At 43.8% G+C, this 22,763-nt stretch overlaps 1 protein-coding gene across 1 annotated transcript in view; it reads left to right on the top strand.

Annotated features, from left to right (window-relative positions):
• The window catches only part of LOC147703593 (uncharacterized), a 187,145-nt gene that overhangs the window by 27,926 nt on the left and 136,456 nt on the right, over positions 1 to 22,763 (top strand). Inside the window, exon 2 of the mRNA XM_086929521.1 lies at positions 3,861 to 4,023. Within this exon, the coding sequence (XP_086785647.1) occupies positions 3,861 to 4,023 (163 nt within the window). The remainder of the gene's footprint in view (positions 1 to 3,860; positions 4,024 to 22,763) is intronic.

Consider the following 22,763-nt stretch of genomic DNA (forward strand, 5'->3'; position numbering starts at 1 on the left):
CTAGCCGTTAGGCCAACTCCTCTCCCCATAATCAGAAACCCTCACTCAGGTAATCATATACACATACATACAGTATTTTAGACTACCCTCCGACAGACCTAGATCAAGAGGAGAGAAAGACAGCAAAGGGCGAAAGAAGGAGAAAGAGAAAGATGGAAAACAGTGACAAAGGGAGAGAGCAGGGTTGAAAGAGAACCTTCAAGTGTTAGAAAACTAGGTAGGGAGAGTAGGGTGATGGATAAACGAGGCGTGAAGTGAAATCAAAACCAGACAGCCTGGGTATTCATCTCACTGACATTCAAAAGTGTGGGGCCGATGGGCTTCCGAGGGAAACTTTGGGCCCTGGAATGCACTCTTGTACAAATTATTAACTGGGCATAGCTGTCGCAAGCCTGCCATGATTATGAACATCTTTTCACCCCTGAGCCAGTCTGTTGGACTTGGCCCTTTTTGCAGGGACATCCCTGAACCTTTTGCCTTGCTCCTCTATTTTTTCTGACCAGTTGTTGGCTATTTTATGACTCTGGGCACTTTACCACTGCTGACCAGTGCTAAAGTGCATATGCTCTCCCTATTGTAAATTGATATATTAATCAGTGATTCCATCTTTGGCTATTTTGGTTTACTTGTCAGACCCTACTCTAGTGCACTGAGTGTGCCAGGGCGTGTAATCCAAATGCTGCTGTTGGGCCTGCAGCACTGGTTGTGCCACCCACAGAAGCAGCCTTATAAAATATGTCTAAGGTCTGCCATTGCAGAGCCTGTGTGCAGTCTGGTACTGTCATGCTGACTGGGCAAGTGCACCGACCTGCCAGTCCCTAAACCTTCCCTTTTCTTCATATAAGTCACCCCTATGGTAGGCCCAAGGGCAGGGTGCATTGTAAGTATAAGGTAGGACAAGCCCTGGTGTGTGTGGCATGTCCTAATAGTGAATTACAGCCATTTTCGTTTTTCACTATTGCAAGGCTACCTATTCTCCATAGGCCAGAATGGGCTGTTAGAAATGTTACATTTTATAATCCTAACAGGCTCAGAGAACAATGTAGAAAATCGAGTTTAGTATGCCTGAACTGAGAATAAAAAATTACATTTTTTACTAAAGTTTATTTTAATATTCTATGTTTGCAAATACCACTTTTAGAAAGTAGGTATTTGCTTGCCTAACCTTTCAAACCTGCCTCTGCTCGGATGTATATTTCTTTGTCTGGAGTTTGAGTGACCGGGCTGGGGGATTCCAGGAGACAGAATGAGTCAGCCCAGTGGTGAATAGAGAGATCTGCATCTAGATGGGAAGGAGGAGTTACACCTGAGACCTGAATAGGACTGTGCCCGCCCCCCACAGTGCTGGCTCCACTCCCTGTGGTGCGTCTGATGTCTCTGCCCTGCACAGTGAAAGAAGAGAAGGAGTCCTGTGACCAAAGTGCTCCAGGACTGTACTTGCCTTCCACAATGCTGGCTCCACCTCCTGTGGGGCCTCTGATGTGCTTGCCCTGCACTGTGAAAGGAAAGGAGAAGTCTGGTAAACAGAGTGCTTCAGAACTGGTTTGGACTGGGCAAAGGCCCCTCTCCCCTCAGAGAACAAAGGATTTCTGGGTATAAATATTGGGACCCTGCTCCCATGAAATTAGATCACTTTGGACTACAAGAAGAAACCTTGACTGAGGAGAGGAACCTGAAGAAACTGAGGAGAGACTATTCCCAAGCTAAAGTGCTGCTTCGGGGATTGGCCTGCAGTGGTTGCCTTACTGCCAAAGGAAGGAGAAAGGAACTTTGTGTACTTTGTTTTCAACTTGTGAAGAGATCTCCAAGGGCTTGGAAAAGAGATTGCCTCCTGCTGAAGTCTCAGGCACAACAGACTTCAGCCCCCAACTCCCCAGAGATCTTTCGGAAGTGCCTGCTGCTGTTTTGGGCCTTCTGAGGAACTGCGTGTCGCAAGGAGCTGGAAGCGCGACTCAACGAGAAAAAGCGTGTCGCCGTCGCTGTGCCTGCCGTCGCAACTCTGGAGAAAGAAGGGTGTCGCCGCTGGAACTGTCGCACTGCACCACATCGGAGAGAAGCGTGCCACAACGAAGAGGATGAGTGTCGCCGTCACTGCTGCTGCCGTCACAACTCCGAAGGAGGGTGTCGCCGCTGTGGTTGTCGCACTGCACCGCATCAGGAAAAGAATCTCGCAACGAGGTCAGAGCGTGTTGCCGTCACTGTGCCTACAGTCGCAACTCCGAAGAAGGAGGGTGTCGCCGGTGGAACTGTCGCATTGCACCGCATCGACTAAGAGTACCTCGCATCCCCGAGAAGCGGGCCGCCATCGGAGCTGCTGCCATGGCATCTTGGATGTCGCCGCTGTAGTTGTCGCATCGAGCGTAAGCTTCACGCATCGTGGAGAAGAGCGTCGCTGCTGGAGCTGGTGCCGTCGCATCGTAAGGTTGTCGCCGCTGCAGTCCATGCATCAAACCGAGAGTTTCTCGCATCCCTGAGAAGCATGCCGCATCTGGAAGATCTTCACGTCTTTATTTCTTAGCACCTGAGTTTGCTGCATTTCCCATCGCTGCGACAGTGCTTGTCATGGAAGCACAACGCACCTTAAGGTACATTGACACAGAGTGTCGCATCTCAGAACTGAACTGAACTAAGCTTAAACTTACCATCTTAAAGTAATCATAGTGTGTATTTTTGTCATTTATGGTCTTGTGGTAACTCTATATAAAGTCTACTTATTTTTTGTATAAAACCTGTGTGGTGTCCATTTGTAGTGTTGTCACTGGGTTACTGTATGTGGTCACAACTGCTTAACTTAAAACGCCTTTGGAATAAGCCTTGACTGCTCGTGCCACTAACCTAGAGGATGAGCAGGGGTTATTTTAGGTGTGTAATGCCCTTGTCCTGACTAGAGGAGAGGGTCCCTAACTTGTCACCAGTACCTACCTGTGCCAACTAGTAACCCCCAAATCTAACACAGTCTGTAAGATGCTCAGCTTTATAGATGATTTATTATGTATTCCTGCGCCATTCCCTTGGAATGTGTTAGTTGGATCTGCGGTATTCAAGAACCTGTCACTCAAAGGAATAGTGAAACCTTTATTCCTTCTTCCTGCCTTGCCTTTGCAGGTGCTCTGTTATTACCTTTTGTCTAAGACACCGTGGAAGATTGAGACATGGTGGACACTAGCTATCTTCGACTCCTGCTTCTCCTTCCACCTGGTGAGTGATAAGCCTTCAGTTGTGATGTTTAAATTGATGCATTTTATACCACCCTTAAGTATCAAAATGTGTTTGTTTTTTAGACAATTGATTCTTTAAAACATGTTTCAGGAAGAGGACTTGTCATTACAGAATTATGTAACTTCATGGAAAAGCAAATTCTGCATTTTTCAGTTGTGTCTAGGTATTGTGCATAATGCTTTAGCTGTGGCAGCTATTACAAACAAACATTATTTGTAGTTTTAAAGGCCCGTATTGGGAGTAGCCTCCTAATGCTCATGTGGCGAGAAGCTAAAGTTACCAGGGCTACTGGAATGATAGGTTTAGCAGGAACACTCTGGGTGAGTGGTATCCCACCCGGAGATGCCATTTGCAGCCATCAACACAGTACATTGATTCCTTCTTGTTATACCCCGAAAACATGTAATTCTTGTCATTTCTTCACTTTCTCATGGAATTATCTGGCCCCAAGTAATCAAAATTCTAGGAATGGGGAATATCAGATATCTCCTGGGCACCGGTAACGAGGCCCTAAGACATCTGTTCTCGCTAACAGATGTACAGTCTGAAGAGAACTCTCAGTCATTGATGAGTTACCTCTGTCTCCCAAATGGACCCACTGCTGTTTTATCAATGACAATGACATTTTTTCTTGTTCACAGTCTGCATTGCACAGCAGGCGTCAAGCACGCCAGTGGGGTGGCGGGATGCTCTTCCTGGACGTTGGCCCTGGCAGGTGAGCATCGGGCCCCAAGGCTACCACACCTGTGGAGGGACACTCATATCAGATCGCTGGGTGGTCTCAGCTGCCCATTGCTTCCCAAAGTGAGTTTTTGTATAATCATTTAATGGCATGCGAATTTATTTATATTATGATTGTTCATCTTCAGAGTATTGAAGAAATTTTCTTAGTGCTTGCTGAAGGCAGCTGTAGCTTTTTTGCTGGCAGGAATTCTACTAGAGGAACCGTAGGAGCTTTTTTTCTTATGCTTTTGAATACATTATTGTATGCTTTTTGATTTGTGTTTTGTTTGGCAGGGCGTCATTGGTCAGTTGTAGATGTAGAAAGATTGGCACCATTTTTCTCTGATGTTCATACAGACAGAGAATGGTGGTTTTCCATGCATTCGCTACAGAAAGTCTTGATTTCCACTTACATATTGAAGATGAGGAATCTGTCTGCAGAACATCCTCAGAAATCAGAATTCACTGTTGAGACATGATGTCGGGACATCACAGACAGCATTACTACAGAGTAGGCAGACATGTCAGAATTTCATGAGCACCTAGGGTTGCCAGTGGCCGGTTTTCTACCGGCACCACCAGTATATTAATGTTCCAGCCAGTACAAAAATAAGCAAAATTACTTAAGGCCTGTACTTTTGGCTTTTATCTCTACATACCTAAACAGCAAATATAAAAACAAAGCACTTTTCAATGTGTTCTAGAGCTGTGATCATGATCCATGACTAATAAATGAAGTAAACAAAAATAGAAACATTATATCACAAATGAATACATATGATTTTATTTACAGTCCTATTTTCTATCACAAACTGGCCAACGGAGACTCTTAAAGCAAAAAGAAATGGCTGGTATTTTAGGACTTTCCTGGACAGTTCATGCGCAGTCCCCCCTGAGACATGTTCAAAAGTGGGCAGCTTCGTCTTTCATGCCACATTGACTCTGATTGCTTGCAGCGATCAGATGGCAGATAAACATGTTTATGTTGACATTGTTTATTTATGCAACTGGTTTATATAGTGCAAACTCAACCCAACCCAAAGGTATCAGAGCACTGTACATGAGCGCCAATCACCTTACACAAGTTCACATTAATTTTTTCTTTAGGCACATGCAGATTATATGATTTGTCCAGAGGATGCTGCTGTTTTGCAGAGGACTCTCTTGTAAGCTTCCCTCCACCACAGCAGATTAGTGCTGTGTTTGAATCACAAAAGTGATGCAAATCAATGCAAATTCTGTTTTTATTAATTTACTTTCCAGTGCAAAACTTGAAAAATCACTCGAAAGTCTTGCAAAGCAGAGCATAGTGCTGCTTTGTATTATTTAGCGCCAAGGGCACATTCCATGGGTGATGCATGGGCGTTGTCATACAACCACCCAAGATTTCTGACACAAAACAAAATTTACTAAAAAAAGTAGACAAGATGGTTTGTCAAAAAATAGTGCCCACTTTAACCAGTTGCTTTCACAGAGAAATGTGTTGATTTCTCCTTTCTTTTATGACTTTGCATATGTGCTGCACTATCAGCACACATACAAGGTTGGAACAGTTGTAACGTTAGTCTAAGCATAGCATTTTGTACTGGAATGGTATCATTCCAGTACAAATCTATGCTAGACTCATACAGACACCCTTGCACTATAGGACAAAGGTGTGTGTGTGGTGCACAGCAGCAAATGTTTGCATCAGCACTAGAGAGAGGGGAGGATAGTGTCATATTTCTGTAAATATGGAAATCTCTTGTGATCTATGTCTCATGCAGTGCAGCGCAGCATTTGCGGCTGTTGAACTGCGCATGTGAAAATGTAGTAAATCGGCATCTCAATATGTCACTCAAAAGCACTGTGTGCTTCTCTGCACCCCAGTGCTGCACTCTACTGTTCGTCGTCTGTTTTTACTCCCCTTTAACCCTCTCACTCTTTGTGCCCCTACTATTCCTGGCTCGTATGTGTGCTTCTCCATGTCAGCCACATTGTTTCAATCCCTCCCTGGCTCACCTGTTTTCCAGTTAAAACTCACTGAAAACACAAAGTGCAGATCTGCCAACTCACACGGTGCCATTGCGTGTCATGCGATATTTGGCTCCCTTAACATGGTCACTTGGTGAGGAAATCACATGGTGGCAGGGAAAACGAGCTGAAAACCACTCTAATGAGTGGATTTCAGCTCGTTTTTGAAGGCAGTAACCAGCCGTGTTCCATTAAGAGGTGTGAAAACATCCCGGGACATCGGTGACAGCCTCAATGAATCTTTGTTTTGATTTTATGAAGGGGGAGGGGCTTGGTGTGAGGCAGATTGCCTCTTAGATAGCTCTGGGCATGAGGCCCCACCTCCTGCAAGGCCCCGCCCCCTCCTCACAAGTTTTATTAATTTGTAAGTGGGCAGGTATGAAAATATATCTGCAAACGTGCCCTCACTCAGGGTTTCTGTACACAGATCTTTCTTCCCAACACAATATTGCTATGAAATAAGAGGCCGCTCACCATAAAAAAGGTTTTATGATTATTCACAATAGAATGATCTTTTACTGCACTGGTATGAGAAAAGTGTCCAGATGTGTTGCTAAAAATAGGGAACATTCGAGGCTGTGAAAGACGAAGGACGCACCACCTTTGGGCCCCGCCACAAAACACTACAGCCAATTTATTGCTGAAAACAGCATGCCGAGCCCGTCATTTTTCCGAGGTTGGAATGTTCCAAATTCTTCTTAGAGGGGTTTGGTTTGTGAACCAGGAGTCTCCGAGATCGGCCATCTTTTGTTTTCTTTCATAGCCACTGTCTAGAGGGTGTGTATTCTAGGTGTGGTAGTCTTGATTTGCTTCAGTTAAACAAGTTAGATTAACTAATTAGAAAACAATGATCTTTAGGTAAACATGTCAGACTTGGAGACAGTGTCAATAATGACCTGTATGGAGGTTGTCACTCTACAGCAAAGACAGTGGTTTGAGAAAGATAATGGAAGATCAACAGGAAATACCTATATTTCTCAGGGAAAATTGCTACATTTCTAAATAGAGCAATTGTGTTTCTATCAGACAAGGAATACATTGTTGCAGAGTGTCAGATTAATGTTTGTGAGAAGAGGATATTTAATGTTACTTTTAAGTATAGCCTCGAAATGCTCTTAGGGCCATGTGTACAAAAGTCCACTTAGGGCAATCATAGCAAATACAACATGACGAAGGGCGGAGTGCTGAAACTTTTCAAACACTCACCCCTAGTCAAGAGACCTGAGTTAAATCCATCATTCTTTTGCTCACAATGCCATCACAGTTTGGACTCAGCCATATGCAAATCATTTTTTTATTTTTTTCCGTTGAACATAACAATACAGATCTGCATTTGTTACTTTACAATCTCAATGTAATTTCTTTACAGTCTCTTTGTAAAACAATCTTACTTTGATACAGCTATATTCTCACAACATTACAAGTCTCCATCCGAGCAGCTATCATCTTCTGGGGGAACACATGTCTCCTCTGTGCGTGTTCCACTTTCCCCACACCCTATCCCATTTGCGAGGCGATTTCCTATTCACGAAAGTGTCTCTATACCACTGTATTATTGTTGGCACTATTTCCGCTCCCCACTTCTGCGCTATGTTCCTTTTAGCTATCGTCATGCCAGTTGTGGCCCATAGGCGTTCTGCATGGGGTAAGGTCTGTCGTGCCCCAGGCATTAAGAAGGCAGCACTGAGGCTCAAGTGAATCCCGTTTCCCGGTGACTTCTACAATTGTGCCTACTACTTCCTCCTAGTAAGGCACAAGTTTCGGGCATTCCCATAAGGTGTGATAATAGGTGCCTACATCCTCGCAGAGGCTCAGACAGCTAGGTTCAGAAGCCCTCCCATCTTGTGTAGTATCGTCCGTGTGTAATAAGTCCTATACAGTATTTTAAACTGCACAAGACGCAGTCTAGAGGAAATTGCCAACTCTTTAGGTGAGGGGAGCGCCTCGCGCCAGTCGGGATTGCCCATATCTTCCACTTCGGGCTGCCAGAGTTCCAGGAGTGGGTCCGGTCGATTGTTAATATTTTTTTTATATGTCAGTGAAGTCACTTTTTGGTGGAGGTGGTCGGTGAGCAATCGGTCCTCTGAGGGGAGGCTTCTGGAAGCGTCGCAGCTGTGGGGAGGGCTGTTTAAATTTCATGTTTGATTTGAGTATATTGGAATCTTTCGCCTGGAGCCATAGAGTACTGTTCTTGCAGGTGAGTGAAGCTGACTACTTTCCCATTGTGCAATAGATCCCCCATCCAGGAGATGCCAATCAGATCCCAGTTGTGGAATCCTTTACTTTAGCCCAGTGTTCCAAGTTTGCATGCGTCCCACAATGGGGTATGTTTCGTAAGTTTGTCAGTACAGCCTAAGTTTCTGTTTACTGTGTGCCAGATGTGGACAGTATGTGATGCTGGGCATAAAAGGACACAGGCTTTCTGGGTGTTATACAGCGCTCTATTGAAACTGCCTTTTCCTAGAGTCATTCTGTCGAAGTGGTAAGCTGGGTCCGTGTCTTGCACGTGAAGCCATTGATTAATGACAGTAAGTTGTGAGGCCCAGTAGTAGGCCTTGATATCAGGGAGGGCTATCCCACCGTCATAACAACTCCTAACCATTTTCGCCACTGCTACTCTCGCTGGATTACTGTCCCAGAGGAGAGCCGCTACCTCTACATTTACCGCTCTAAAATATGAATCCAGTCTTTACCGCTCTAAAATATGAATCCGGGACTGGATAGGGGGTATTGTGCAGGCATATAGAAATCTGGGCAAGGCCATCATTTTAAAGAGAGCCGACCTACCTAGAAGGGAGAGCGGTAATGTCTTCCAATGCCGAATATCGCGTTTCAGTTGTTGCAGAGGTGCTTGTAAATTAAGTATTAAGAATGTGTCGTGGTCTGAGGTTATATATATTCTAAGATATTTGAAACTGTCCATGACTATTTGAACCGTGCAACCTTTTGGGAGACATGGGGGCGGTCCGTGTAACAGGTATAGCACGGACTTATCCCAGTTGATGGCATATCCGGAGACGGAGCCGTACACACCACATATGTTAAGTAGCGCATTCAGCGATCTCGTAGGCGAGGCAATATATAATAACACATCGTCCGCATATAAAGAAATACGATCTTCCCATTCCTCCCTCTATTTCAACCCTCAAACCATGGGGTCCCATCGTATCCACGCCGCCAGCGGTTTGAGAACTAACGCAACCAATAAGGGTGACAATGGGCAGCCCTACCTCGTACCTTTGCCCAGGGTGAATTCTCTCGATATGTGACCAGTAACAACTATATATGCCACCGGACCGGTATAGAGTAAGCATATCCAGTAGCAGAACTTCGGTCCAAACCCCAGGTGTTGAAGGACCGCGAATAGGAAAGCCCACTCCACCTAGTCAAAGGCCATCCGTGCATCCCAGGAGAGGACTGCCGCGACTTCCTGAATAGTGTATTTACGACCTAATATGCTCTGGAGGTGTCTAAGATTCAGGGCCGTGTTCCCGCCAGGCATAAAGCCAGATTGATGCGGGTGTACCAAAGTGTGGAGATGGGAAGTAAGTCTGAGCACTAGCATTTTGGCTAAGATTTTCCCTTCGGTATTAATTAAGGAGATCGGGCGTTAGGACGTGCATTCCTCCGCTTATTTTCCAGGCTTATGGATGGCCACAATAGTTGCTAGCCGTTGGTCTTTAGGGAGTGTCCCTATGTCGCGACTGGCTTCAAACATTTGTAACAAATATGGGTCTATCTTCTCCGCAGTGTGTTTATATAATTCTATCGGGATTCCATTGGGACCCGTGGCCTTGCCCGATTGTATTTTGGAAATGGCCATTTTGAGTTCATTTACTGTGATGTCTGCTTCTAGACTTTCGGCATCTTGCGGCGTGAGTTGCGGCATACAGATATCATGAAGGAATGCAAGCGCTTCTTGTACAGTGTTGTTATTTGTGGAGGTGTAAACTTGCTCGTAGTGTCGTGCCAGTGTATCGACTATGTGTTGTGGGGCCGACGTGAGTGCGCCGCCTTTGGTTCTAATCTGCGTTATCCATTTAGGCGCCCGTTCTTTCTTGTCAAGCCAGGCCAGACGTTTACCTGCTTTGTCTTCCGACTCATAGATCCGAGGCTGGACCGCTTGCAAACGAGAGTGAGCAGCAACCCGGAGGTGTTCTTTATAGTCTTGTGTTTTAATGCATAGGGCATGTGTTGTACCTTCAGTGGGGGCGGCTGCCTGTTTGGATTCCATGTGTTGTACTTCCTGCTCCAAGGTCTCTATTTCTTTCCGTTGTTCCCATTTCTGCCCCTCTATAAGGAAGATAGCTTGGCTTCTTATTACTGGTTTGTAAGCTTCCCATAGCGTTAGAAAAGAGGAAACTGATGCTTCATTTTCTAGGAAGTATTGTGTGGTGGTCATAGTTAAGGATTTCTTAGAATGCAGGAGGAACCCTGGATAAATGCGGTATATGCGTCTCTGAGTAGTGCAGTGCGCACAGAGTTCTGTCTTTACCGGGGAGTGATCAGAGATCCCTCTGGGTAAGTGTGTGGTCGCCCCCATCCTCCCTGAATCATCCATGGTCGTAGGTTTCTAATCTATGCGGGAGAGGCTAATATGCGCTCCCGAATGAAATGTATACTGTCTCCCCGTCGGGTTTTGAAGCCTCCACTTGTCTAATAAGCAACGTGCCTCCATAAAATCAGCCAGTGGGGAACTGGTACGATGTTGCATTTGGCTAGGTGTGCGGTCCAGTACGCCATTCACATTCATATTAAAGTCCCCTCCTATTACTAAGTCTCGGTCTGGTAGGGTGAGGAGGAATTTGCCCAGATCTTGAAAAGTGGGGGAGTGAAAAGCTGGGGGATATAAACATATACTACGTTAAACATTCGACCCTCCCATTGAATCGATAGGGCTGCGAATAGGCCTTGGTCATCCTTAAAGGTACGGAGAACAATGAGGGGGAATCGTTTAAGCACTAAAATCCCTACTCCCCGGGAGCCCCTAGTCAATTCCGAATGGACCATTAATTGGAACCCCACCGGTCAAGGGACTTACACGTGGAGCCCATCAGATGTGTCTCCTGGAGCAATACAACCGCCGGGGAGTTACATTTTACATATTGGAGCACTAACCCTCGTTTTATCTTGTCTCCTAGACCATTGACATTCCAGGATATGTGTTGGCTTTTTGGTGTGTTGTGGCATTGGATCAGTTGAAGACATTGGGGACATAAATCCATGTGACATGTCGGACAACAAAGGACATGGTGAACCCATTACTACAGTGACTGTACATTGATATCTGCAGATCAATAACTATTAAAACAGCAACAAGTAAACCTTTATCACGTTGCGTATCAACCTCTTTTGCAACCAGAACGTGCAGTCTACCACCCCGATTCGGTCTGAAAAGCTTCATACACAGAATATTATATTTTATGTCTATTTTGGTGGTTGGTGTGGGATTAATCCCTGTAAAATCATTTAAAGTCCTTCTTCCAGCCAACGTTGTGCTTCTTCAGGTGCCCTAAAAAACCAGCATTTCTCGCTGTCGATGACTTTCAGCTTGTCAGGGAAGAACATCATGTACTTAAAGCCCTTGTCTCAGAGAGCCTGTTTGATGCCTTCGAAAGAGCGTCATTCTCATTGCACCTTCAAGGTTAAGTCTGGAAAATATCGGATCATTGCATTGTCATACTGAAGGTCTCCAGTGACTCTCGCTGCTTGCAGGATCGCATCGCGGTCATGAAAGTTCAGGATGCGCGCTATAATGTTACGAGGTGGCGCCCCAGGCTTTGGCTTTGGGATCGGGGTTCTGTGTGCCCTTAAAGTAGAGAATAATGGGGAGAGTCTCTTGGCCTTTCGGATGATGCAGGATAAGTTCTTCGAGAAAGAGGTCCATACTGGGCCCCTCCGCCCCCTTCGGCACCCCCACTACCCGTATGTTGTTGCAACGGGCTCCTCCTTCCTGATCATCTAGGTGAAGCAAATTCATAAGTAGTTTGTGTAAGGAGAGCAGGAAGAGTGTGAAATAATACCCATCAACCCAACCAATGGCGGAGTCTCGTCATCTGGGTTTTGTTAAGAACTGGTATCTGGTAAGTACCTCCTTGATTGTATGTAGAGGAATACTAGCGACAGATCCACCAGTGATAGAGAGCCAGCAAAAAGTATAGGTGGGTTGAAAATGGAGTATTGTTGCAGTGTTGAAAAGAAATTTTGTGAAGTGGTGAAAGGGTGTGTATGTTAAGATTGCCTAGTGTGATGCCAAGAAACGACTTTATTAAGGAGAGGTCATCATACTGGCAAGATTAAAAGCAGAGTGAAGATAGTGTGTTAAACAAATATCACTATCAGTTGTGAAAATAGAATGGTCAACATGTTTCAGCCATACAAGGCTTTCGTCAGGACCTGTTGGATTTACACTACTGCAACTATAAAAAGTGAAAAAAGAATAATAAATGACCTACCAGAAATAAATTATTTATATGGTGGTCTCAACATCATGAACAAAGAACTCTCCTATAACAAAAACAAATGTAATTACATAGTTGTAGTAAACTGAAGCCATGAAATGAGTATGTAAATATAGTCCACATTTTAAGTTTAAAGTTGAATAAACTCACCCATAAATTTATATGAAGATAGCCTCACCTCGCCTGGCACTCGCTCAGGTCAAAAAGAGGCCCCGCTCTAAAGAGATAAGAGGGAGAAAACATATAATTTATCATACTGTTTGAATTAATAGGCTTCAGAGAAATGATTTTGAGTAGAAAAAAGTGAACGCAAAGAGGAACCTCTAGAGCCCAGCGGGAAATGACGAGGAATAAGTTCGTAACAATGAAGTGAAAAAGTCCCCATATCATAGTTGTAAAAAGGTGGACTTGTTTTTCACTTTTTAGCCAATCATTTATAAATGCTTTTCTCCATATTCTGGAGAGATGTTGTTTGGATCCTAAATAGTATTGGAAGATGGTACCCCAAAACGAATTGTCAAAGGCGCGCCTCTTGCAGAACCGCTATAAGGCCTGTACCTTGCAAAAGAAGTTTCAAATGCCAGAGACCCACCTGTCCATCGGTACCTCCTGCTACCTTCTGAGCCGAGGGGAAGGTAGCAGGCATACCGATGTGCTAGATTTCAAAGACACACTGTGGACCAGAATGGAAGCATGCGCTTATGTCTTGTGATTGGGAACTAAGTGGACCAATCAACGAAGGGAAGCGGACAAGGCTTGCCGCTTCCTCATTGGTCGAAAACGAGGAGAAACCTCGAGACTCCTCCTCCGATGTGCTAGGTGTTAAAAGCATTCTGCGGACCAGAATGGAGGCATGCGCTTCTATATTGTGATTGGGAACTAAGTGAACCAATCAACAAAGGGAAGCGGAAAAGACTTGCCGCTTCCTCATTGGTCGTAAACGAGGAGACACCTCCATACTCCTCCTCCCGCCCCGTAGTTGTTGTAACCAAAACCCGAATCACCTGTCGGGCATCAAATAAAGCGAAAACAAGGGGGAGGAAAAGAATTATTATTACTCGCCGTTTATCCATAGCCCAAGAATTGTCCTGCATTATGGAATGCATATCAAAAGACTGAAGTGATATTTATTTAACATACTACGGTAAACAAATTTCGAGCTCCTTCTTCCTATTCCTTGATGTCATGCCTGTCGTGTGTGCGGGGAACCGTGATACACCTATAAATCGTTTATGTTGAGTAGTATCAGTCTATGGTAAAGAAAACGTGGTTGGCAATGATTGGCAAGTGCAGGTACAGGGTTTGTAGCACATGCTCAGTGTTCGCGCATGCGCAGAAATAAGACAACCCGATCTTAAACCGCCCCGAAGAACCAGGAAGTGCTTCGCGTTAGCTAGCTGTTTCCTGAATTCGTTCCGGGTCACGGTGAAGGCGTCCGAGGAGCTAGCGGGCCGTTTGGGTAGGCGTTCGTCTTTTCCTGAGTCCGTGTAGTTCGTAATTTCATATTGGAAGTCCCGAGAAGCGGCTTGTTTCCGGGCTGTTACTTTGCCTTTCATTCATTGTTCTCATTTTGGTTTAGACCGCGTTGTTCTGATGTTGCGGTTTTGAGTAGGCGCAGGGTTGGGACTTGCGTTAATATTTTACCACAGTTTCGTATTATTGATGCGGAGTGGTATTCATTTGTTTTGTGCTTTGCCGATTTCAGTGAGGTTGTGTTTATTGTGCTACAATGTTCTACATTAGAACCTGTGATTCTTCGGGTGTGTATGGTGAGACAGCGTTCAACATCAGAGCCTGTGGTGAGTGACAGGGATAGGACGATTCCTTTATTACATTGTGGGGGTGAACGTTATTCATGTCACTTTCTTGTATTTAGATTCTTCGTGTGCTGGAACACATATAAACAGACTGCTGTTGAAACTCCAGGATTAGTTACCTTCTTTTAGTTACAGTATCCCTCCACTTTCTGGAAGGTACCTTGGCTTTACTTTTCATCTCATACCTTGAGACTTAACTGAGATAGGGGGGGTTAGTTCTCACTCTTCTTTTGTTATCTCCCTATACAGACCCTGTCTCCGAAGATAGAACCTGTTCAGAAACAAAGAAGATTGTGGAGTGTTGTTTCTTTCCCTTCCTACCCTTGTTTTGTTCCCCTGTGTTCCCCCTAGTTACAACTTGGGGTTCAGTGTGTATTCCTGGATCCCGGAGGGTAACAGGGGGAATCAGGGTGTCTAGCAGCGTGGATCCGGGACACTTCTGAGACAAAGGTGCGTGCATGACAGAACGCGAAGCCTTTATCAAATTGTCTCCCAAGTGTCATGAATCTCACCTTACAGGACGTAGCCAGTATGGTTGGGAATCTCCAGCGAGAAACCCAAGCCATTGCTGATAGACTTGAAGCATTACGTCTATGTGGAGGAGAAGGAGCAGGGGCTAGTAATCAAAACCCGGTAGTACAAGTAGTTACACCTCACACTATTCCTCTGGCTCCCCCTGAGAGGTTTTATGGGGATCCCTCAAAATGTGCAGCCTTCCTAACACAGTGTCAGTTACACTTCCTGTGTAAAGCCCCTTGTTTCCCAAACGATCAGGCCAAGGTGGCCTTTGTGTTATCATATTTGGGTGGTTCAGCAGCAAACTGGACGATCCCTTTAATAGAGAAGGATGATCCTTTGTTACTTGATTACGAGGCTTTTCGTAGGGAATTACGGAAAATGTTTGACAAACATTCTTTCACACATGCTGCAGATACTGAGTTGCTAAACTTAAAACAAGGTTCAAAAGATTTAATTACTTCCATCTCTACTTTCAATAGATTAGTTGTAGAGGCCGACTGGCCCGCTGAGAAACGTAGTGCCCTTTTTTATAAAGGCCTAAGGGATGAACTTAAGGATGCATTAGCTCATGTGGTGGATCCTCCTGCTACATGTCCAGAACTAATCGATCTGGTGGTGAAATTAGATCGTAGGTTAGGCGAAAGGCGTAAAGACAAAGGGCGTTACGAATACCCTAGAATCAATACTAGAGAACGGAAAGTGGAGGGTGAAGTGAAATCTGAAGAGCCAGAACCCATGCAAATAGGCAGTGTTAGAGGGCCATTGAGTGAGACTGAAAAACAAAGACGCAGGGAGAACCGGTTGTGTCTCTATTGTGGCAAAGCTGGACATTTCTTGAGAGAATGTCCAGTCAAACCCAAACAGTTTCGCAAAGCGGAAAACTAACAGACCCGAAGGTAACAGAGACCTTACAGTCGGGTCCAGTGGTTCATATGGTCTCATCCATAATGACAAATACAGGACATTTCCTTATCCCTTCTAAATTGTCATGGTTTTCCAACGCCCTTACACAACCCATCATGATTGACTCTGGGGCTTCTGGCAATTTTATGGATTATCAATGGGCAAAGACCCATGACATCCCTAAGGTGCTAAAAGAAGTTACAGAAGAAGTATACACCATAGATGGGAGTCCTTTGAAATCTGGGCCAATTGCACATTCTAGTATCCCCTTGGAGATGTCATTGGAGTCCACACATTGGGAAACTCTTGTTTTTGACTTGATTGATTCGCCCCAGTTTCCGGTAGTGTTGGGACTTCCTTAGTTACGTCTTCATAATCCCCAAATAGATTGGCAAACCTCCAGGCTCACTTTTGGAATTGGGTGCGAACAACACAAATGCTCGGGGAGTGTAGAACTTTTGGCTTCATCTGCCCAGAATAGTACAATACCCATACATTTAACAACTGCGGTTGCTTCGGTTGTTCCCGATGAATCATATTCTCTGGAACAACCTGACAGTTCCTTGCCCCCTGTGTACCACAAATTTAAGTCTGTATTTGATAAGGAACAAGCAACCTGTCTACCCCCTCACAGGGTATACGACTGCCTTATCGATTTGCAGCCTGGCGCACGTATACCTACTAGTAGGGTGTACTCGCTTACGGAAAAAGAAAATTTGTATTTAAGGGAATACCTTGATACCATGCTAGACCTTGGTTACATACGGCCATCTAGGTCCCCTGCCTCTTCAGCGCTCTTTTTCATTCCTAAACGGGAAGGTGGCCTACGCTGCTGCATTGATTATAGATCCCTGAACGCTATCACAATAAAAAACAAGTACCCCTTACCACTCATCTCCTCTCTTTTAGATCAAATAAAGGATGCTAAATGGTTCACAAAATTAGATCTGCGTGGAGCCTACCAACTTGTCCATGTCAAAGAAGGAGATGAGTGGAAGACAGCGTTCTGCACTAAATTCGGCCTATATGAATACATGGTAATGCCCTTTGGGCTTTGTAATGCTCCTTCGGCATTTCAATATTTCATCAATGAAGTGTTGAAGGAGTATCTCGACAAAACTGTCATTGCATACATTGATGACTTGCTAATCTATTCTAAAACCCTCGAAGAACATATAGGCCATGTAAAGGAGGTTCTACGCAGCTTACAAAACAATTTTCTGTTTTGTAAATTAGATAAATGCTTCTTTCATCGTCACCAGGTCACCTTTTTGGGGTTTATTCTGTCAGCAACTTGTTTTATCGATCCACAGAAAGTTCGTACAGTTTTGGATTGGCCTCCCCCTAAAAACATAAAGGAAATCCAACAATTCATTGGATTCTCAAATTTCTATAGGCGTTTCATACACCAGTTCTCGGATCTTGTAGCCCCCATTACACACTTATTGAAAAAAGGAGTCCCCTTTCGTTGGTCACTGGAAGCAGACAGGGCATTTGCCACTTTGAAAGATGCATTTACGAGGGCTCCTATTTTCAAACACCCTGATCCTTCTAGTCCGTATGTGGTGGAAGTGGATGCCTCACAAGTAGCTGTGGGAGGTGTCCTCTCACAAGCTGATTCTAAAACTGGTTAACTCCATCCGGTAGCCTACTATTCACATAAACTGACCCCTGCCGAAGTGAATTATACGGTTGGGGAAAGGGAACTCCTGGCTATTAAGAAGGTGCTGGAGGAATGGAGACAATATCTTCTAGGCACAAATCATACGGTTACAGTATTGACAGACCATCGTAATCTGCAATATCTCAAATCTGCTAGAGCATTGTCAATGCGTCAACTGAGATGGACGCAGTTTTTTAATGAATATGATTTCTGTATACATTTCAGGGCGGGCAGACAAAACGGTAAAGCAGATGCTTTATCTCGTTTGGGGTTTGAACCGCTAACATCCGACGATACACCTCCCTGTATTATTGCTCCACAAAGAATAATAGGAGTCCTTACTACTGAAGAAGACTTTCTTCTACAAGTTAAGAGAGCCCAACAAGAACAAGCTGCACAAACTGTGTTACACCAACAACAGTCCCAGGTTAGGTCAGATCTACATTACGTTCAAGAAGGATATTGTATATTCCCACTATACCCCTTCAGAGTCAGGTGTTGGAATGGTGTCATTCCCATAGTGTTGCAGGTCACCCAGGGTACAAGCGAACCCTAGAACTAATCAGAAGATATTGTTGGTGGCCTCATGTAGCAAAAGATGTACGACAGTTTGTTCAGACATGTCATGTATGTGCCCAGGGGAAGTCGTCACATGAAGGATATGTAGGTCTCTTACTTCCTCTTCCTACTCCTTTGGCCCCCTGGCAATCTGTATCAATGGATTTCATTGTTGAATTACCACGTACACATAAGGCGAATAACACTCTCTTAGTAGTTGTGGACATGTTCACCAAATCAGCTCATTTCATCCCATTACAAGGTTTACCTACTTCATCCGTTCTGGCAGGGGTCTTCCTACAAAACATAGTTAGACTTCATGGCCTTCCCACTGTCCTAGTCACTGATAGAGGCTCTCAATTCATATCCAAATTTTGGAAACAGGTATGTAAATCTCTGAGAATTGGCGTCCACCTCTCCTCGACTCATCACCCTCAGACAGACGGCCAAACTGAGAGGGTGAACCAAAGTCTTGAACAGTTTTTGCGATGTCAGTTGCTGCAGGAACAAAAAGAATGGGATGAATTGATTTGGTTGGCTGAATTGTCATACAATAATAGTCATCATTTTTCAACCCTATTCACTCCCTTTTATGCCACCTATGGGTTTCATCCTAAGATCTTACCCTTTTCTCCTTTGAGGCCTTGTGCTATCCCTGCTGTACAAGATTTAGTTGCACATCGGCAAAGTGTGCATTCCACCATCCATGACAACTTGGATAAAGCTAAATCTGATTACAAGAAGGCAGCAGATACACATATACATACAGGACCTACTTACCAAAAAGATGATAAAGTCTGGCTATCCACCAACTATCTTGCTCTCAAAGGGGCCTGTAAGTTCCAGCCTAAATACATTGGTCCTTTTTCCATCTTCAAAGTCATTAATCCTGTGGCCATGAAGGTGACACTACCACCATCTATGAAGATACACTCTGTATTTCACGTTTCCTTGTTAAAACCGGTTGCACCGAATACCCGCCTTCCGACAATCCCTCTTCCTACATTGGTAGATGAGGATGAAGAATACGAGGTGGGCGCTATTATAGATTCCAGGAGAGTATGAGGTCGCCTCCAATATCTAATTCACTGGAAGGGCTATGGCATTGAGGAAAGATCTTGGGAACCGGCTGGTCAAGTACATGCTCCTCGCGTATTACGAGCTTTTCACAGGCGATTCCCCCATAAACCAAAACCTGTGAGGGGCACTGTGGGAGGGGTGCTCTGTCATGCCTGTCGTGTGCGCGGGGAACCGAGATACACCTATAAAACATTTATGTTGAGTGGTATCAGTCTATTGTAAAGAAAACGTGGTTGGCAATTATTGGCAAGTGCAGGTACAGGATTTGTAGCACATGCGCAGTGTTCGCGCATGCGCAGAAATAAGACAAACGGATCTTAAACCGCCCGAAGAACCAGGAAGTGCTTCGCGTTAGCTAGCTGTTTCCTGAATTCGTTCCGGGTCACGGTAAAGGCGTCCGAGGAGCTAGCGGGCCATTTGGATAGGCGTTCGTCTTTTCCTGAGTCTCTGTGGTTCGTAATTTCATATTGGAAGTCCCGAGAAGCGGCTTGTTTCCGGGCTGTTACTTTGCCTTTCATTCATTGTTCTCATTTTGGTTTACACCGCGTTGTTCTGATGTTGCGGTTTTGAGTAGGCGCAGGGTTGGGACTTGCGTTAATATTTTACCACAGTTTCGTATTACTGATGCGGAGTGGTATTCATTTGTTTTGTGCTTTACCGATCTCGGTGAGGTTGTGTTTATTGTGCTACAGTGTTCTACATTAGAACCTGTGATTCTTCGTGTGTGCATGGTGAGACAGCGTTCGACATTAGAACCTGTGATTCTTCATGTGTGTATTGTGAGACAGCGTTCGACATCAGAGCCTGTCGTGAGTGACAGGGATAGGACGATTCCTTCATTACATTGTGGGGGTGAACGTTATTCATGTCACTTTCTTGTATTTAGATTCTTCGTGTGCTGGAACACATATAAACAGACTGCTGTTGAAACTCCAGGATTAGTTACCTTCTTTTAGTTCCAGTATCCCTCCACTTTCTGGAAGGTACCTTGGCTGTACTTTTCATCTCATACCTTGAGACTTAACTGAGATAGGGGGGGGTTAGTTCTCACTCTTCTTTTGTTATCTCCCTATACAGTCCCTGTCTCCGAAGATAGAACCTGTTCAGAAACAAAGAAGATTGTGGAGTGTTGTTTCTTTCCCTTCCTACCCTTGTTTTGTTCCCCTGTGTTCCCCCTAGTTACAACTTGGGGTTCAGTGTGTATTCCAGGATCCCGGAGGGTAACAGGGGGAATCAGGGTGTCTAGCAGCGTGGATCCAGGACACGTCTGAGACAAAGGTGCGTGCATGACACTTGATTGGTTAAGTCTCAAAGACCGGAAAACGGAAGTAAAACAGGTCGGAGACAGAATACAAAGGAGTTGGAGCACTGTATCTCATCCATTTATGTAAGGTTGGTGGACAAACATGAGATTCTGAGCACAGGCCCATAAAGGGCCAAATTGGACCGCATTCATTCGCCATGGCTCTCTGCTACCATACCTTGCATATATCAACCAAGCGCTTAAGAGTTTGGCCACATTCATTTCAAGGCTCTCTGCCACCGTACCTTGTATATATAAACCAAGCGCTAAAGAATTTTGGTTATACAATCACCGTAGTAAGTAAAGAGATATGTTACAAGACCACTCAACGTACTAAAGGCCATGTGTGATGGCACGATGATAACATGTGTAGGAGCAATAAGGATCTGTGTAAATTGTTTTTCAGACCCTCGAATAAACAGATGTCTAACAAGAACTACAAAAGATATATATAGTATAATATATATATATATATATATATATATATATATATATATATATATATATATATATATATATACATATATATATATATATATATATATATATATATATATATATATATATATATATATATATATATATATATATATATATATATATTCAATGAAAAAACCATAGGTTATAGACCATATATAGTTAGGAATTAGCATTTTCAAAACCATATTTTACTCGCATAAAACCATTGAAATTCCATATATAGTTAGTTGCCCTAACTATATATCGCGCACCCGCAATCCACTGCTGATGATGTCACATATTACATCATTCATGACATGGTCAGTGACATCACTGATGGCATCACTGATGACATCTCAAATGACATCACTGATGACATCACTGATGACATCACTGATGACATCTCATTTGACATTACTGATCACATCACTGATGATATCATTCATGTGATAATACAATGAACCTCTTCAGACTCTATTATAACCTTAGAAACAATCAGTGTAAACAGACACTCACTATTGTATTCCTTAATACAATCTAGATCCGCACAAATGTTTGTGACATCACAGTCAATCAGGTACAATCCCAATAAAGTTCTAACTCGTGACAATGCCACATATGCCATACCCTCCTTGAACACAGAACTGCCAATATTCACCAATGCAGTATCTACACCTTGCGATTTATGGATTGTCACCGCATATGCCAAGCAAACAGGAAACTGTTTACGGCGAACATATAAATCTTTAACAAGCAAAAACCTAGCAGAACAACGACCAATTAGCTGTACTTCCTCAATGCCATCAAATTTAATTTTTATAAATTCAATACCATCTCTACTTCTGTATTTCTCAAAATCAACAACATTACCCATTGATCCATTTACCAGACCTCTTTCAACATGTAAATTCCTTCTCAAAATGATTCGGCAATTTAAACACACATTCAAAGTCTTTTCAAAACCCGCTGTTTTAGATATAGTCTTCTCTAATGAATCCAATTTTGATTTCAAATTCTCAGACAAAATAATTGTTGATCCCATATGCTCTATTTTGTCAATAGCTTCAAGTTTCACAATCTCTTGCATTTCTAAATTCAACATTTTGTTGTTGAAGATGGCACATTCTGCAAGAGTTGGCATCAAACATACTCCGGATTTCTTCTCAGTAATTTTCTGAAAAATATTCTCAGGCACAATGTCTTGTTCGGGATATAAATTTGACAGTAATCGTGCATTTAAAGCTTCTTTCCCATGCTCGGTCACTTTTCCAATTCTAATATCTTGTAGAATATTCTTGTAATCTTCATCCTTCGCCTGACGCATATTTTCATGCAGTTCAGCATAATTCAAATTTAACCATATATTGACGTTGCCAATGCTCCCTAGGCACTTCCTGGTATCTTCATGCGTGAGTATTTTGAACACAGGTTGTCCTTTTACTGGTGTCAGCTGCAGAAGATCTCCGAAAACAATGATGTGTTTGCCACCAAATAACACATCATATTCAGTTTTAGGAACTTCTTGCATTCTCAAATGCACAAAGGCAAGCATGACATTGGAAACCATGCTTACTTCGTCAATGATAAGAAGTTTCATTTTCCTCAAGACTCTTGAAACTTCACAACAAGCATCCCCAGAAAACTTGTGGTATTGTAATTTGTTGTCATGCTCCACCGGCAGCATCAGTAGACGATGCAAAGTAATCCCTTTAATGTTATGTGCTGCCAATCCAGTAGGAGCGGTCACAACACAAGACAGCGATGCCTCAGTCCTTTCCTGCAAGTAACAAGAAATTGCTTTAATGAGGAAACTTTTTCCAGTTCCCGCTTCTCCACTCACGTACAGTCGGACAGGCTTCAACGATGTACATGAGCACTCTTTCTTCTCATGACTTAATCAATGCTCAATTTGCTTGGTAACTTCATCATATATTTTCCTCTGCTCAACGTTGAGTTGTTTTTCCAAGTCTTCTAAGTTAACTGCATCCTCCTGAGCATGTGCCATGGCTCTTTCCACTTCATTCATAGCAGTGACAGCTTCATTT

Source organism: Lissotriton vulgaris, chromosome 7 (genome assembly GCF_964263255.1).
Source record: "Lissotriton vulgaris chromosome 7, aLisVul1.2, whole genome shotgun sequence".
In the NCBI taxonomy this organism is placed as follows: domain Eukaryota; kingdom Metazoa; phylum Chordata; class Amphibia; order Caudata; family Salamandridae; genus Lissotriton; species Lissotriton vulgaris.